Genomic DNA, 16,074 nt, shown 5'->3' with positions numbered 1-16,074 from the left:
AGAAGAAACTACCAATATATTTTAATACCATTGCCACCTCGGCCAATGTGGCCTAATACTTGACTCAACAAGAGTCAAGGTGTGCTAGGAAGTCGAGTTCCAAGAAATTTGCCACCTCACAAATATTTTCTTCTTTTTTATATACATATATGATTATTTTATTTTTTTAAATCAACAAAGGAAAATTGGCAGCATAAACTACCAAAAAGATGCCATGGACTAAGGAGGCCTGGTAAATCCATCCTTTTTTTTCTTTTTCTTTTTTTTTTGATACCATGATAAAAAAGTTCACAACACTAGAAAGTGGCAGATATCGATCTAGGAAACAAAAGATGCTCAACAAAAACAGGAAACCAATTTCACAATCCATCCTAACTGCTAATGTAATCGAATGACTGCATTGAGTTTTTAGAAGCATAAACTAGCTTTGTCCTGGATGCTTCTCAGAATTTTTATTGGGAACTGCTTTAACGCAGAGTCTCAACTCTCAATCCTTACTCCATGTTGCCCCAGATGCTACATTCTCAGAGAATAGCTTGGCTTTTGCCATTTGCTTTGCTTTCTTCTCTGCCATGATTGTTCTTTCTCTTTACTACTGGTTAAAATGATGATTTGACTAAACCCCATATTTGTCTTCGAGGACTGCTTCCCCTATTGCCATTTTTCCTGCGCTCTTTGATTCTCATCCAGTTTAGTACTGCTGCATCCCTCAAAAATTCTTTGACCTGATCTAGTGATGGCTTCATAACCTTTTTCTTTTTACAATTTATTGATATGGCAGTTTATTTTTATTATTATTATTTTTTAACCAAATTGCTAAAGTGTTCATTAATTAGAATGCTATTATTATTATTATTATTATTATTATTATTATTATTATTATTATACATAATTGATTTGATGATGCAAAGGGTGTTCACACCACAAGTTCACAACCTTGCAGACGCGGCGGCAGCAATAAGGCAAGATAGCAAAGCTGCTTTATAAGATTAAGTTTTGTTAAATGAATTAGTAGGATTTTTTTATTTATACAAGTATTTTTAGCAAAGCCAATTTGATAATACCACTCCTACTGCCACTAATAACATTATTTTACAAGAGAAGAGAATGAACCAGAGGTTCAGGCTGAAGGCATGTAAGTGTCATCCTCCAAGAATGCTTCAAAATCAATCATTTCATCATTATAATCAGCCGTTTCTTCTGAACTGCTTGGAACTCCATCACCCACAACCTGCAAAATCAACAGAGTGTACAGAAAGACTTTGAATATAAAACCAATTAGAAGAGGTATATTACAATATACCAACAAACTCCATCCTATTTTAGTGATCCATTGTAGATGAGCTCCCAAGTCAACAACATGCTGCGCGCCTACTACTATAGGGTAACGAGTGATATTACATTTTCAGGGTTAATGGCATATATAGTCAACACAAGCATTGAATAACAAGTACTTCAATATTTTGAGATTCTAGATAATATTTTTCCAGCTTAGAGTTCAACCTAGTCCATCCATCCTAGGTTCTCACTGGACTAATAAGTACTAATCTAACCAAAAGAATGTGAACAGGAGGCATTGCAAAACTCACTATGCTAAAAGTCCCCATGGACTGATAAAATGAGTTGATCCAGAACTATTACAGTTAAAAGAAACACAGATTATGTTCCAAAAGGAAACACAATGGAAAGATATTGTTATATGAAAGATTGAGAAGAAAAAATTCAGAGAAAGAAAGGAGAAAATCAAAATAATAAAGTACCTTGGATCCCTGAATATCAGTCACAACGTTCAGCAGCCTACGATATTGATCTCTTGCATCTGGATACTGAGCCATGGACTTCACCCTAGCAAGCGCTTTTTGCAGCCTCTGCTCAGTTTGCTTTCTACCTTCTTTCAGGAAATCATAGTCATCCTCTGAAGATTTATCTTGCATTCTGTGGCCCTCGGTAAGTGCTTCAGATTTAAATCCACGCAAACCACTTCCTTTTCGTCTCCAACGCAAAATAATCTTCTCTATAATTCCCACCGACCAGGTAAACTTTTTATAGTTCTTCCTGACCTGGTGGCCTCTTACATGGGCCTTTCATAATGAAAGCTAATAGTTAGATTTCATGAACAGGGCTCAACTGAGGGAAAAAGATAGTAAAATAAATACAAGGAAGAATAACTGCTAAGAGTAAAACAGGAGCCAATAAATCAAGCATACATAAGCAATAATGGCAATGCACCTGAATTTTAACAATTCGCTGCCTGATTATCAAAAATTCTCTTCTACCCTTCCAGCTGCGGAACTTATTTTGGATCCGTACTGCAGCAGCATGCACAGGCAGATCATGTAGTCTTGATTTGTTTGTCTTAAGAGCAAGAAGTGAAAGAGCTTGTTCATCTGACATTCCAAATGTATCATCACCATACTCTTTTAACTGCTTTTTATTGAAGGACTCCACCCTGAAAACTTGATAAATACGAGCAAAAGTTTGGGTGGCATTACAGACAGCAGCTAGTGAATCCTTCAATGATAATCCATATGGTAAATCCCCATCACTGACTGGAGTTGCACTTCGTTCTGAAACTTTTTGTACTGCTTTAGCCCCAGAAATCTCTGCCACATCACCTTCCCCGGTGTCCAACTTAAGAGATGAAAGGTGGGTACTCAGATGAGATTCTGCAAGATAACCAGCAATTCCTTTGTGTCCATTGGCAGAAGCTAGGTCAGCAGCTGTTCTGCCTGAAGGATATTTGGGACTTGGATCAGTTAATGCACCAGGAGCCGCACCAAGAGAGACAAGGGAAGCAACTGTTCGCTCTCTGATAAAGAAAGTTCAAACAAGAAGTTAACAGGAAGGAGAAGAAAAGGAAAAAGTTAAAAGTGATTATTAGAATTTGACAAGAAGTTCAAGGGAACAATTGCTGTTCAGGTGTACCCTGGTCAGGTAAGCCATTCATCAACCTAAACCAGGTTTATATGGAATTTAATTTTCCTCTCATAGAGAAGGTTTTCTTAACATACATAGTTTTCCTGCAATATCTACACATGAAATAAGTGCTTTTCCCTTCTCCTATGAGATTCAGCCTAGAATGTAGTGCCTTCTACACCGGAAGCAGAGGAAAGAATAGGCTAAGGCAAAGCCTACTACAAAGAAGCAAGAAAGAAATCTTAAGTGCTCACCTGCCACAAAATGCCGCCCAATGAAGTGCAGTCCATCCATTCACATCACGGAAATTGACACTAACACCTGCAATAATTGTTGGTTCTAGGGCCCAATCATAGCCAAGAGCAGCTGCAAAATGCAGTACACCTTGGCCATCCTCATCTACAACAGAAGGGCCTTTTCCATCTTCTGCTGCTTTCTGCAGGAGCCATACATGCAACTTCTCTTTCAGTAGCTTTTCAAGAAGCTTGTCCTGTACTTTTTCAGGAGAGAAATCCTTCTCAGAAGCAAGCTTTAACATTTGATCCCATTCATCATTGTCCCCTTCTAGCAATGAACTGATTTTACTGCTTACTTGGGATTTCTCACTTCCAATGACAGAATCAGTAGACAGAGGGCCGGCAGAGGTCAAAGACAAAAAATTTTTAAATCGAATAAGAAGTTCATCATTTGTGTTGTCACTATAATCTATAATATCCACATCTTTAATAAGGCTGACTCGGTACTCAAATTCTCGCACTTCACTACACGCTACCCTATTGGAACAAGTCACATAAAAAGGAACCCTTGCAGCCTTATGTACTGGAGTATGACATCGTATAACACCATCTGCTATAACCTCAGCAGGAACTTCCACTTCCCCAAACATACAGGACCACTTGCAATTTTCTATTTCTTGCTGACTCTTCAAGAACCTTCCAGTAATCAGGACCTGTATAGGTTTTGGGGAAAAAAAAAAAAAAAAAAAAAAACAACCAGACCAAGTAAAATGATAAATAAGACGACAAACAGATGACGAATTTGAAAGCTTAGTTGATATAACTGCATTACAGAAGAAAGATTAAATCCTAGAATACCTTAACTTTTGAGCCCTCGTATGCCCAATTTGGTGAGAAATCAATAATACTGAAAAGCTGGTCCTGGGATAGAGAGGGACCAAGAGTATAGTTATCCAAGTGCACTTGAGGAGAAATATTGGACTCATCAGCTCTATTTTCACTTTCAACAGTATCCCAATAGACCTCAGAACTGGACTGCGTATGTGACTCATTTACGTCTCCAAGTTCCTTGCTCATCCATCGGTTGAAACTGTCAAGCTTCTTCAGATTTTCTTCCCTTAGAGAGCCATCTAACTGAGTTTTCTTTATAGTGAACGAGGAGTTGGGTTTTCCCTCTAGGGCCATATTGATCTCTGGATTTGATTTCAGATAATATCCATGATCTGCATCTGAAAGCTGTACTTGAAGGTTACTTTGAATAGGATCATTATCTTGCTTATCAGTCTTTGGAAGGAAAGGCTCCCGAGAATTGAGTAGTTTGACCCAATTACCATCTTGTTCATTAAACCTAGAAGTGACACCATACACTGATTCTGCATGCACATTCTGATCCAAGTGCCATTTGCCTTCAGAAGCCTGAACACAAATAGTTGGATTTGACAAGAAAACTGCTTATGGCCCTATAAACTCTTAAACCAACATATAAAGAATTATTTACTATGCTAGATAGTAAAATTGGAACTACCGCATGTACAACACAAATTTAGGAATTTAAGTCACCAGCAAGAAACTTTCAGTCTGCAATTACAACTTGATTATTAACTAATAGCAGCTACACCCTTGCCTCAATGTCATATATTCCGAAAGAGACACATAGTAAAGACTTAAAGATTATAAGATTTTCACATAATCAACCTCAGCATGTTTAAACTTAAGTAAATTGGGAAGCATAACAATCAAATGATTCAATTTTGTAATAGACAAGATACCGATGCCAAATTTTAATATGCATCATTATCTATTCTTTGATAAATTTTACCATGACAGATCCTAAAAATTGATGCAGGAAGTGCGAAGTAGTATTCATTTTTGATAGCTAAAACAATATATATATATATATATATATGTAATTTGGTCTTTTTCAATTTTGGAGTCAATTGTAATTTTCTGTCAATTTCTTTTTTCTTTCTATTCTAGTAGTTAATTAGGTTATTAGTATTTTATTTTATTAGGATTTCCCAAGTCAATTAGAATTAGGGTTTCTTATGTCAGTTAAAATTAGTGTTTAGTAACCTATATAAGCAAAGAATTATACTCCTATGAAGGGGGATTATTTTGATGAATAAAATTGAAATTGTCACAATAGTTTGGTGGCGACGCTAGCCAACCCTTGGTGTTGACTCCTAGGTTTTCTATCTTTATTTTCCTTGTTCTTTAATTTCTGTTGCATTGTTTTGGTTTGTCCTGTGTCAAAAATGTACCAGCGAAATCAGTATTACTTGCATTGACAACAATTTGTTGTTGGAAGTATCTAAAAAGAAAGAACCTAGAAAATGTCGTCAATAAATATATTATAATCATAATATTCCAAGCAATAACGCAAAATGCATCATACCATATTTCAATTGAAACTCCCTTATCCAGCTTGTAACATAAAATAAAATGATTTTCTAAACATGCTACGATCCTCAAAAACTACCATGATGAAGTGCTAACCATTTCAACACTATTTTAGCAAAAACAAACAAACATTATACCAATGCTACATAATATATTGCTTACAACAAGTGGGGGAGTGGGGTTCAAACCTAGGTTCTCTCCATGAGGGAGACCAGGCATTAGCTCTTGGCACACACTATAAATAGTAAATAACTCTGTACCTGCCATTCTTTTTGGGCCTGAGAGTGACTTCCAATCTCCCGCTTCTCACCTAAGTTGCTAGTGAAATGCTGCCCCAGTATTGGGTTTTCTTGTTTAGAAAGGACTCCAGTGGTATCAGGTTTTGTTTCCAAAAATGATGGATCAAAAGTCACAGCTTGAGTGCCAGAAGTATTATTTCCCAAGACATCCTCCCACAATGGAAAATCAAGGATTTTTAGTGCAGCATTGTTGCCGTCTTTCGCCTTATCTGCTTGAGTAAGTGAAGCAAAATCCACTCCCGATATGGTTGAAAATTTTCCTTGATAATCATCTGTTAATTGTTTAGAGTATTACAATGAAATTCATATGCCATGTCAGATTACAATCAGGGATATTAATATTCCTTTATATATTAGTGATGCAAAATAGATTGAAAAATAAAGCAAACAACTTCACCTGAAATTGGTCCAGGAAAATAAGGATCAGTGAGTTCGGCATTAATCTTCTCCACCATGGGCTGTTGTAATTCAAAGAGAGAATGGAATCCAGAACTTGTTTGGTAATTGCAGGCTGCACATATCACATTGAGTTGCAGAAATGTAATTAAACAATATTTAGAACATGCTGAAAATGAACAATCATGGGATAGATCATCCTCAAACATGTATAGAATCTTCTTTGTGAAGTAACATTAGTAGCTTATAGTTAAAACAAAAACTGAGGCATAAAAACAACAAACCTACCTGATTCAGCATCCTCATATTCTGATGCCTGAGCACTACTGTTGAGGCTTGTTGTATCTGTATTTTGTGAAGTTATTTGGTTATTATTCGGATGAAAGCAAGAGGACCCAGAGCTATCTATCTCAGAATTGGGTTCAGTTTCTTGGGAATAGGGAACAGCTTCTTCAGTCTCTTTAATGCGGTTACAACTTGCCCTATTTCCCTGATCAAGTTGGAAAACATTGAAAGAATATAAACTCAATGTACAAATATTTTTAATGTAAATAAAGATTTAAGGAATAGTACACAAAACCCCCTACAGAAATATGGAACCCCTTGAAGTTTTGAGTTTTAACACTTAACCCCCCTGGGCATTTTTAGTATAACATAAAAACCCCTACGGTATTGTTTTATGTGAAAATGTAACTAAGTTACACTCAAAACCTTAAAGGGATTCCGTGTTTTAAGGGAAAACAATAGGAGCGTTTTGTATATATTTCCCAAAATTTTAATATGGAACAGAAGTAATTAGGAGATTAAAATCTGTTTCCAAACAATCTACAAGGGGCATCAAAGCTGAACTTAAGTAATAACAAGCATACAACACAAAAAATAGCAAATATGACTAAAACTGCATGAGCATCGTATAGGCAGAGGAAGTGCCATTAGAGATAAGAGCTCATTGGCAACCAAGGTTCAAAATATTATTTGGTATTACCTATAAACCTCTTGTTATTGAAAAGCTAAGAGTCACTAATAGTGAAAGTTAAAAAAATAACACCATACCACACAAATACCACAACCACCACCATGGATCAAAGAAGCTGTGTAATGGGAAAGGTTAGATTATATCTTTCTTAGAAGAATCATTTAAATACTAGGGAGATAGTGAAGTTAATAATGTCACAGTTTACCCATTTTTGACTTTACGGGTATACAAAATAAAGGGTAAAAAAAATGAGTTACCTTTACTTCCCGATAGTGGACAAGCACTATGTGTGAGAGCTCCCTGCAGTTGTAGTGAATTAGGTAAGCAACAGAAGAGAAACCCAAACCAAAATCCATTTCAAATATAGAAACTATAAGAAACAGAAGTGGCAATTATTTATGCAAGCCTTATGGCGTTTTGAATCAATAAGAATACCAGTGGCACAAGACTGGTTGATAACTAGAAGTGGAAATATTGTGAATTCATTCACATGCCTTTAAGCTGAAGACGATTGATATAAATCCATGTTGGGGGAAAAGTAGAGAAAACTGAAAAGATAGAAAATAAATAGTAACATGGCTAGAGGCTTGGCAATGCTAGAATAGCTTCTCTGGATTCTGCAACAAATGAGTGGAAAGCCAAAAGGAAAAACAGAAAACAAAGAGGAAAATTGTTGGTTGTCAATTGTCGTAGTCAAAATTTGTTAACTGTGTCTGGACTCAATACAGATTGTAGGATTTCTTGAGTATTTTTTTTTCTCCAAGTGTCAGGAAGAGAGCCTTTCTTGTTTCCTACTTTTAGAGAGTACAGAGGATTTCTAGGGTGGAGATCTTGTTGTTTTTGCATCTCGTCCTCTTGCAGCTTCCAATGTTTTGACTTCCCCCTGCATGTGAAGAAGAATCCAATTTGCTGCTCAAAGCACAGCTTCTAGTTATGTCCATGGGTAGATATGGCTCTGGGGTTTTTTCAAAAACTCTGGTTGATTTTGGTAGTAGTTGGTTCTCTAATTTATTAGGAATTTTTACAATTTTGCTTAATTTCCAGCTTTACTTTATTAGTGTTTTGATTTATTATGAGGGATTTGGAGCCTAGTTAATTGGAAATGGAAACAATCCACTAGATGTTAAGTTTGTATACTTGCACAATCAGAGGGTCTAATGGTGATTTTATTTGAAGCAAACAATTGATTTTGACTTTCTTATTACTCACTTGATTTCTCTACTTGCACATCCTTTTTCCATCCCAAATGCCATTAGACATAAAAAGAGAAAAGGAAAAAAATAGTTATCATGGAAGCAGGTATAGTGTGTCTGCTTGTGTTTTATATGTATGTGTGTTATGAGAGAGAAAGGGAGTTTGGATTGAGGGAGAGGGAGGGGGAGTAGAGTAGAGTAGAGTAAAGTCAGCCGGAAATTAGCCTCAATCCAAACAAGCCAAAAGAGAGTACAGCAGCGAACCTTACAATTTTTTGTTCACTGAATAAGCAATTCATTGCAAGGCCAGAAAAAGAATAACAAATAAAATCCTCATCCGAAACCCCCAAATTAGGAAAAATTTTCTCAAAATAAATGCAACAAACAGTTCTATAAATTTTATAAAACTAAACTTTGGTCTCTCAATGATTAATACTAATGTCAGAGTTTAAACATAAGCCAAAAAGTGTGAAACTAAAACAAGCCATAATATTCTAAGATCAATTGAGTGAACATTCCATTATCTTTTAAGTATTCATCAAAAAGCAGAACAAAGAAGATTAATTATTACATCATCTAGTTTGTTACAAGACACAGATAATTACATACAGAAGATAGACCGATAGAGCAAAATGCTAAAATTCAAACAAAAAATTTTGCTTAACACCACGCAAATAACTCTTCAGATACTCACTCTTCGAGTAACCAATAACTGCGTCTTTGAAAATTTTCATTGTCTTCTCCATGGGCATAGTAGCAGTGCAACACATCAATGCTTCCAGCCTGAAAGGAAGTACAATTTTCTCTACACAGTTAATCAGGAAACACAAAGAATCCTTTAACATATATCACACCCTAAATGTGAATGAACCATAACCCTAAGATTTAGCAAACAGCAAACAAAACCATGATGTCTAGTGCCTACCTTGAGCCTCTCATGAGCTTCCTTTACTGTCTTTCCATCCTTTTTCTTCCTCCAATTATGGCCATCTTTTCTGAAGTATCTCAGAACCTTCCGATCGAAAAGAAAAAGTGAACCATCTGAAATTGGAAATACATGTTATGTGAATATATGTTCTAAAGTATACTTCAAAAAAATTAAGAAAAAAAAGTGTTCAAAAAGTGCCTTTTTTTTTTTAGTAGGCCTTAAAATGTACCTAAAACTACAATTAAAAAAAATGTTGATTTTTATGAGCTAACATAATCTACGCTGTAATCGTGGAAGATACCATCAAGTAAAGCTTGAGATTAGCGGAAGAACACCCATATAAACAATTAAATCAAACATCCACACAAGACAACAAAATTTAACATAATTCGAGACTCCATGCCTACATCCATGTCATGCCAATCAAAATCTATTATCATCAATAAGGTTTACAATTGAAGGAATGCAATGCCCGAAAATTTGAGGACATTGAGAGACCTATATAACTGTTGAAGTCTTTGCTAGCTAAGACTTTATTTGAGTGGTCTCGTATTTGGGGTTTTACGCATTGTATTTCCATGTCTAATTTCCTTATTTCTGTTAGCTCTTCCAATTGATTTGATTGTATTCGTTTCAAGTGCAGTGAGTTTACTATTGTAAACACATTGTACTTTTCCTATCAATAAACCAATCAAAAAAAATCAATAAGGATTACTATTTTTTTTTTTTTGATAAGTATCAATAAGGATTGCTAATACTTGACTAACATTCACAAACCACGTCATAAACTTAAACACAAACCCTCGCCTACATAAACCAACCCTCCCATTACACCAAAGTCAAGACTCAATCCCAACTCACAAACTTAATACCATCACAAACTCAAAACTTATTACACTTAAATTACACACAACTCACATAGGCAAGCATTTTCAACCCCAAAAGCTACTATGCATCTTTTAGCTTCCAAAGAATACCACATTATGCATATGTTTCAATGCAGCATATTTTTTCCACAATAGCAAGGCCTATATATAAAGATCCATTGTGATTATTACTCTCTTCTTAGAAATATGAAATTACAACCCTTATATAGGAATGATTGAACCTCCTTCATTCCCTACTTTTCAATGAGGAATTCCAAAATTTGGAATTTGAGATAATTTGCATTGTTCAACATGTGCTTCTGGCTCTCTAAAACACCCATATAGGCAACAAAGGAGCCTCAAGTTCATTAAAAAACCTGGAAAATAGAGGGAACTAAATTATGAGTGATGAGGAGATATCACCTTGGGGAAACTCAAATTGAGATACTAATATAACATATAGTGATATAGTAACACCATTTAACCCAAAAAATGTAAGTCAATGGGTTTGGGCCAAATTATATTATATTAACCACTCACTCTTGCTATTATTATGTGAGATTCATTACTTAACTAATCACACAACTCACACGTGAATATTACAGCTCTGTTTGGATAGCTTTTTTTTGCCAGTTTATTTTACTATTCAGCTTATTTTTGCTACTATTCATAGGCCCCATTGCACTTTTTGATACTATTCATGGGTTTCACCGTACTATTTCAACTAACTTTTACCCTTATCTACAGTAGTTTCAGTAAAAAGTTTTCAGTTTCAGTAAAATAAGTGAATCCCAAACAGACCCTACAACCCCCTTCTAGCAAATCACTTATGGTAACAAGTTGGTTAGTCTCTCTCTTGAACGGAAGCCTTTTCCTCAACAGTCCAAGTGCCTTGCGTTATCATCAAGTCTAATGCAATAGAGTGTCATTTACTTAATTTTGGGTGGAGCGAACCTAACAGTCTTCCTTGCACAACTATGGGAGCCATTGACATGCACAATCACCTTGACTCAACACTAGTAGAGCCTTTTACTCAATCATGGCTGGAGATAACATGGGAGTCTTTCATTCTACTTGCTGGGACCCACTAACAAACACTAGCCCAATCAAACCATCAGCTTTAATACCACTTGTCGAGGAGACTCAAATTGGGAAGTTAATATAACATAGAGAGACGTCACTTAATCCAAAAGCTTTAGCCAATTTTATGTATACTAACTACTCACTCTTGTCATTATTATCCAATGCGGTACTTCACTACTTTTTTTTTTTTTTTTGATAAGTAATAAGAATTCATTGATAATAAAAAGATACACCCAAGCACACAGGTAGTATACAAGGGGGAGCAAGTCAAGAACGAAAATTACAAAAGTCAAGTAAATCCAAAATAGAAAAAGGATGGTTTCTCCACACAGAGAACCATTCAAGTAAGGTTCGGAAGAAAAGAAGCTTGAGGTCAGGCATAGCACGCTCAGAGTCTTCAAAGCATCTACTATTCCTCTCCTTCCAAATACACCACATCAAACAAAGAGGAATGACCTTCCAAATAACTCCATTGCGGAGGCGACCAAAGTGACCTTGCCAGCAAGCAAAGAGACCAACAACAGACGAGGGCATGATCCAACACACTCCAAATAAACCAAAAACCATATCCCATAACTCCGAAGCAACCGGGCAATGAAGGAAAAGATGGTCAACACTTTCACTACTACGCTTGCACATATAACACCAATCCAAAATGCAAACCTTTCTTTTCCTAAGATTGTCAATAGTCAAACATTTCCCCAAGGCTGCGGTCCAGACAAAAAAAGCCACTCTAGAGGGGATCTTCTGCTTCCAAATGCTTTTCCAAGGGAAAAAGTGCTCACTATGGCCAACAAGAAGATGGTAGTAAGAACTAACCGTGAACCCCTTACTCTTACAAGGCAGCCAAAATCTCTTATCCTCCTTGATTCCCCTTACAGGAGTGCTATAAATGGAGTTGATGAAGCACCTGAAAGCTTCCAATTCACGATTATGCACCTCCCTACAAAACTGAATCTCCCAATGAAGGACTCCATTGGAGAATCTCATAAGATCCGCCACACTTGCCTCTTTGCTACAGCTAATCCTATATAAATCGGGATAGCGGACAGCGAGAGAGGAAGTCCCACACCAACGATCTAGCCAAAACTGCACTTTTGAACCATCACCAATCTCATACATAATAAACCGAGATAAAGAGTGCCACCCCCTGCTAATATTTTTCCACAAACTGACACCATAAGGACTAGAGGAAGAGCTAGAACACCAACCACCCCAATCACAACCATACTTTACCTCTATCACTTGACGCCAGAGAGAATCCCTTTCTTGCCCGAATCTCCAAAGCCATTTCCCTAAAAGAGCTATATTGAAAGTTCTCAGGTTCCTAATCCCTAAACCACCTTAAGAATAACTAATCGCACAACTCACACATGAATATTTCAACAATAAGGATAACTAAGAAGAGAGATATTTCAACAACAACAGGATGTTCTGAACAAGCCATAAGAACTTAAAGGTGAAACAAATAAATAATGTGCTGCAATTCTTTCAAAACTGAACAAGTGAAACGAGAAACAAACTCCAGAGGAATGAATGAGAAATCACAAATCAACACCATACTTCAGGCCTAGGTCTAAAACCAGCATTTATCATGATAGGTTTTTTCAAGACTATGGCTTACACATGTCAAATAAACAAATAAGTTGTGAAAATTATATCTAAAGTAAATACATTTCCAATTTTAATTGTTATAGGCAATAGGCAATTAGGCAATTGTTAATAAAATGTACACCGTAGATGATACTGCAGAATATGAGTTGATAGAAGGAAACCAATTTGCATATCTCAGACTTATTTAATCTATATACTGACAGTGTGGGAGGGTAATATTAGTTTCGATTTAATTGTTGATTGAGTAATGCTGAGATATGTGAGATGATCATGAAAGAAAGTTTACAAAACTACCCATCATGCTAAGACAATTTTTTTTTTGGGTGGAAGGGGGGTGGAAGTGGTGGGGCTAGAACAGTAAGGAAAGTTCACCAAATTAGCATGATGGCATCACATGTTACCGTAGTTCAGATAAGTGATTAGGCTCACAAATATAGAATTATAATCACTTAAAGCAGTTGCAAAAGGAACCTGATCTCAGCTACCAAAAAAGGGACTTTTTTTTTTTTTGCAGTCCACAGGATCACGCAAATAGATGCAGAAACAGGAGGTTAAAGCTTATGTAAAACTCTCCAGAGGACTATCATTGTTTATATATAAATCCTGTAATAAATTACTTATCCAAAAAAATATATATATCTCTAGAGGACTTCCCGAAAAATAAGAAAAATGTAAAGTTCTTCCAGACCAAGCCAATAATGTTATCAAGATAGCTATAGTTATTTAGTATAAGTAATTTCTCAAAATTATTGTGTGCAATATCAAACAAATCCACTGCAGTTAAGAAGAGAAAATGTATTTCTAATTCAACAATAGGGCATTCTGAACAAGCCACAAGAACTTGGATGTGGAACAAATCAACAATGCTTCAATTCTTTCAGAACTTAACAAGTGAAAGAAGAAACAAAATCCCAACGAATGATTAACCACAAATCAATACCATATGTAGTAGAATCAATTCAAACAATTTTATTTATTTATTTATTTGTTGAGCGATGAGATGCCACATAGCTTAGGAAGTAAAGCCTGTGCCAACATACTTCAGGACTGGATCTGAAACCAGCATTCACCATAAAGGTTTCAGGAAGACTATCAGTTACACACATCCCAAAAAAAAAAATCATAAGTTGGGAAAAGAATGTCTGGTGCAAAAAGAACTCTCAATTTTAATTGTTGTAATCAACGAGAAAATTGGACATAGTAACTAGCAGAAGAATGAGAAAATAGATTTCATTCATATGAAGTCTGCAACAGAATGGTCCAGAGAAACTGATAACTATAGGGATGAAACATATAGTATAAGTTTTATCAGAGAATGTGATACCAAAGAACTGATTAGCCTGACAAATGTTGAGGAATTATCATCAATTAAACCAGTTGCAACAGAAACTTGATCTCAGCTATATAACAGCGAGGGGTATGAAATAAGAAAATCAAAAGGTTCATCCAGAAATCTGAGTCAATAATATCAATGAGATAGCTGTCCATATCTGGTAGAAGTAACTTCTAACTATCATTCCTGATATCAAACAAAAGCAATGCAGTTAAGGGTCATACTTGGTGGCATGTTTGCAGGTTCTGGAGCAATACGAAAGTTCTTATAGTTTCGAAGAATTTCACAAATTTCTGCTGGACGTAGCCATCGACTTTGTGCTTCTATGAGTATTTGCTCAATATCTGCATTCCACCAAATTATAGCCATCAAAAAACTGTATTGTTAATTGTATCCTTGGGAAACATCAAAGTATGGCCGGCTTCAAACTAACAAGTATAAATACTTTTACACAAATAGTTACTTAAACCATCAAATCAATACCAATGCATCTTCCATTTATATCAAAATAACTAATCTACGGCCTTGTAAGAAAGGGTCAAAACTTTCAAGGACTACTATAACATGTGTAAACTGCTTCCCTAGCATAGTGCTAGTGCCAAAGAAAAATCTTCAATCCACGTATGCAGAGTATATGCACGTCCATTATTCAGCAGGAATTTTAAATGAGCAAGTGACTGAAAATTTTTTGAATCTAAGTTGGGGTATGGACATTCATTTATAGATTATTTAAGCAGATAGACAACTCATCTCCTCCTCAAAATTTAACTCCTTTTGACTACAAAAAAATACTCGTCATTTAGTATACAAGATTAGTTTCTGATCACAATCGCGTCATCTGCATGGTTCCAACTTAGTGTCTTTCACCGTGGACAACCCAATCAAGACTAAACTAGTTCAAGATTATCTCTAAACTCAGATAGCTCAGTATTGAGCATTGCTCTAGCATTGATAATTAGCCGAGCCATAAAATTTTGGAACTTAAATTGGTTATTGTTGCTCTAGCATTGATAAGTAACACTCCCTTGTTATCAAGTGCAGACAAGTGGAAACTATCACACTACACAGATTTAACCCCCAATAAATCTCAACTCATTAATAAGCCCAGCACATGACTACTACAGTACCACCTATAAATCGTTAACAATCGAAATTCGAAATCTAAAATCTAAAAGTTCCCCAAAAAACCAAAGTACAAGCATTTCACTAGTGAATCACATAATAACAAGCAAAACCCATGAAAAGTATACATCAAATAAAATCAAAACAAAAACAAAAACACTTAAAACCCCACAATTCTACTTTGGAACAACAAAAAAAAAAAAACCCACCTAGTTGGTTACCAAGAACGTAGCGCCTGCTTTCCGCCATGAACTCTTTCTGGGTCACTCAGCCTCAACTCATCACACACAAAAAACCAGTCTTCACAAACACTACTATTTCTAACAGATACACAACTCTTTGAATTGAAAAGGGGATAAGGTATATGTATAAAAGTCGTTTGTCTGATTTGAAGAGGGATAAAGAGTTGAATTGAGAAGAGAAAGCGTGTTTGTGTTTGATTGACAAAAGATTGTGTCAACAATTTTGACAAAGTTTTAAGATTCTAGTAGAGAGGTTTGAGAGGGATAGAGAGAGATTTGAGAGAGTATAGAATTTTTAGAAAGGAACCTACGGAGGAAATAGGAGTTGGCAGCCGAAGTGGAATTCATACTGTACTATAATAAATTATAAAAAGAGTAAAAACAACAAAACAAACAAAACAAGTTCCATATTTCGTACATGTGAAAATTGTATATAGTTCAGTTCAGTAGATAAAAAGAGAAAAAAAAAA

General features: G+C 35.7%; 1 protein-coding gene across 1 annotated transcript; it reads right to left on the bottom strand.

The window, feature by feature from the left end:
- Window positions 1-958: 958 nt before the first annotated feature.
- On the bottom strand, window positions 959-15,994 carry LOC126732378 (calmodulin-binding transcription activator 3-like). The gene is made up of 13 exons (XM_050435174.1): window positions 15,572-15,994; window positions 14,465-14,584; window positions 9,342-9,457; window positions 9,111-9,199; window positions 7,481-7,523; window positions 6,536-6,737; window positions 6,249-6,362; window positions 5,813-6,123; window positions 4,011-4,568; window positions 3,171-3,865; window positions 2,230-2,809; window positions 1,761-2,081; window positions 959-1,231 (listed from the first exon to the last, which is right to left on the bottom strand). Exons 1-13 carry the CDS (start codon window positions 15,609-15,611, stop codon window positions 1,121-1,123), a joined length of 3,300 nt encoding a protein of 1,099 aa, XP_050291131.1. The 5' UTR covers window positions 15,612-15,994; the 3' UTR covers window positions 959-1,120.
- Window positions 15,995-16,074: the final 80 nt, after the last annotated feature.

Source organism: Quercus robur, chromosome 6, assembly GCF_932294415.1.
Source record: "Quercus robur chromosome 6, dhQueRobu3.1, whole genome shotgun sequence".
Lineage (NCBI taxonomy): Eukaryota > Viridiplantae > Streptophyta > Magnoliopsida > Fagales > Fagaceae > Quercus > Quercus robur.
The sequence above is the reverse complement of the archived record's forward strand: the minus strand, read 5'-3'. Positions and strand labels throughout refer to the sequence as shown.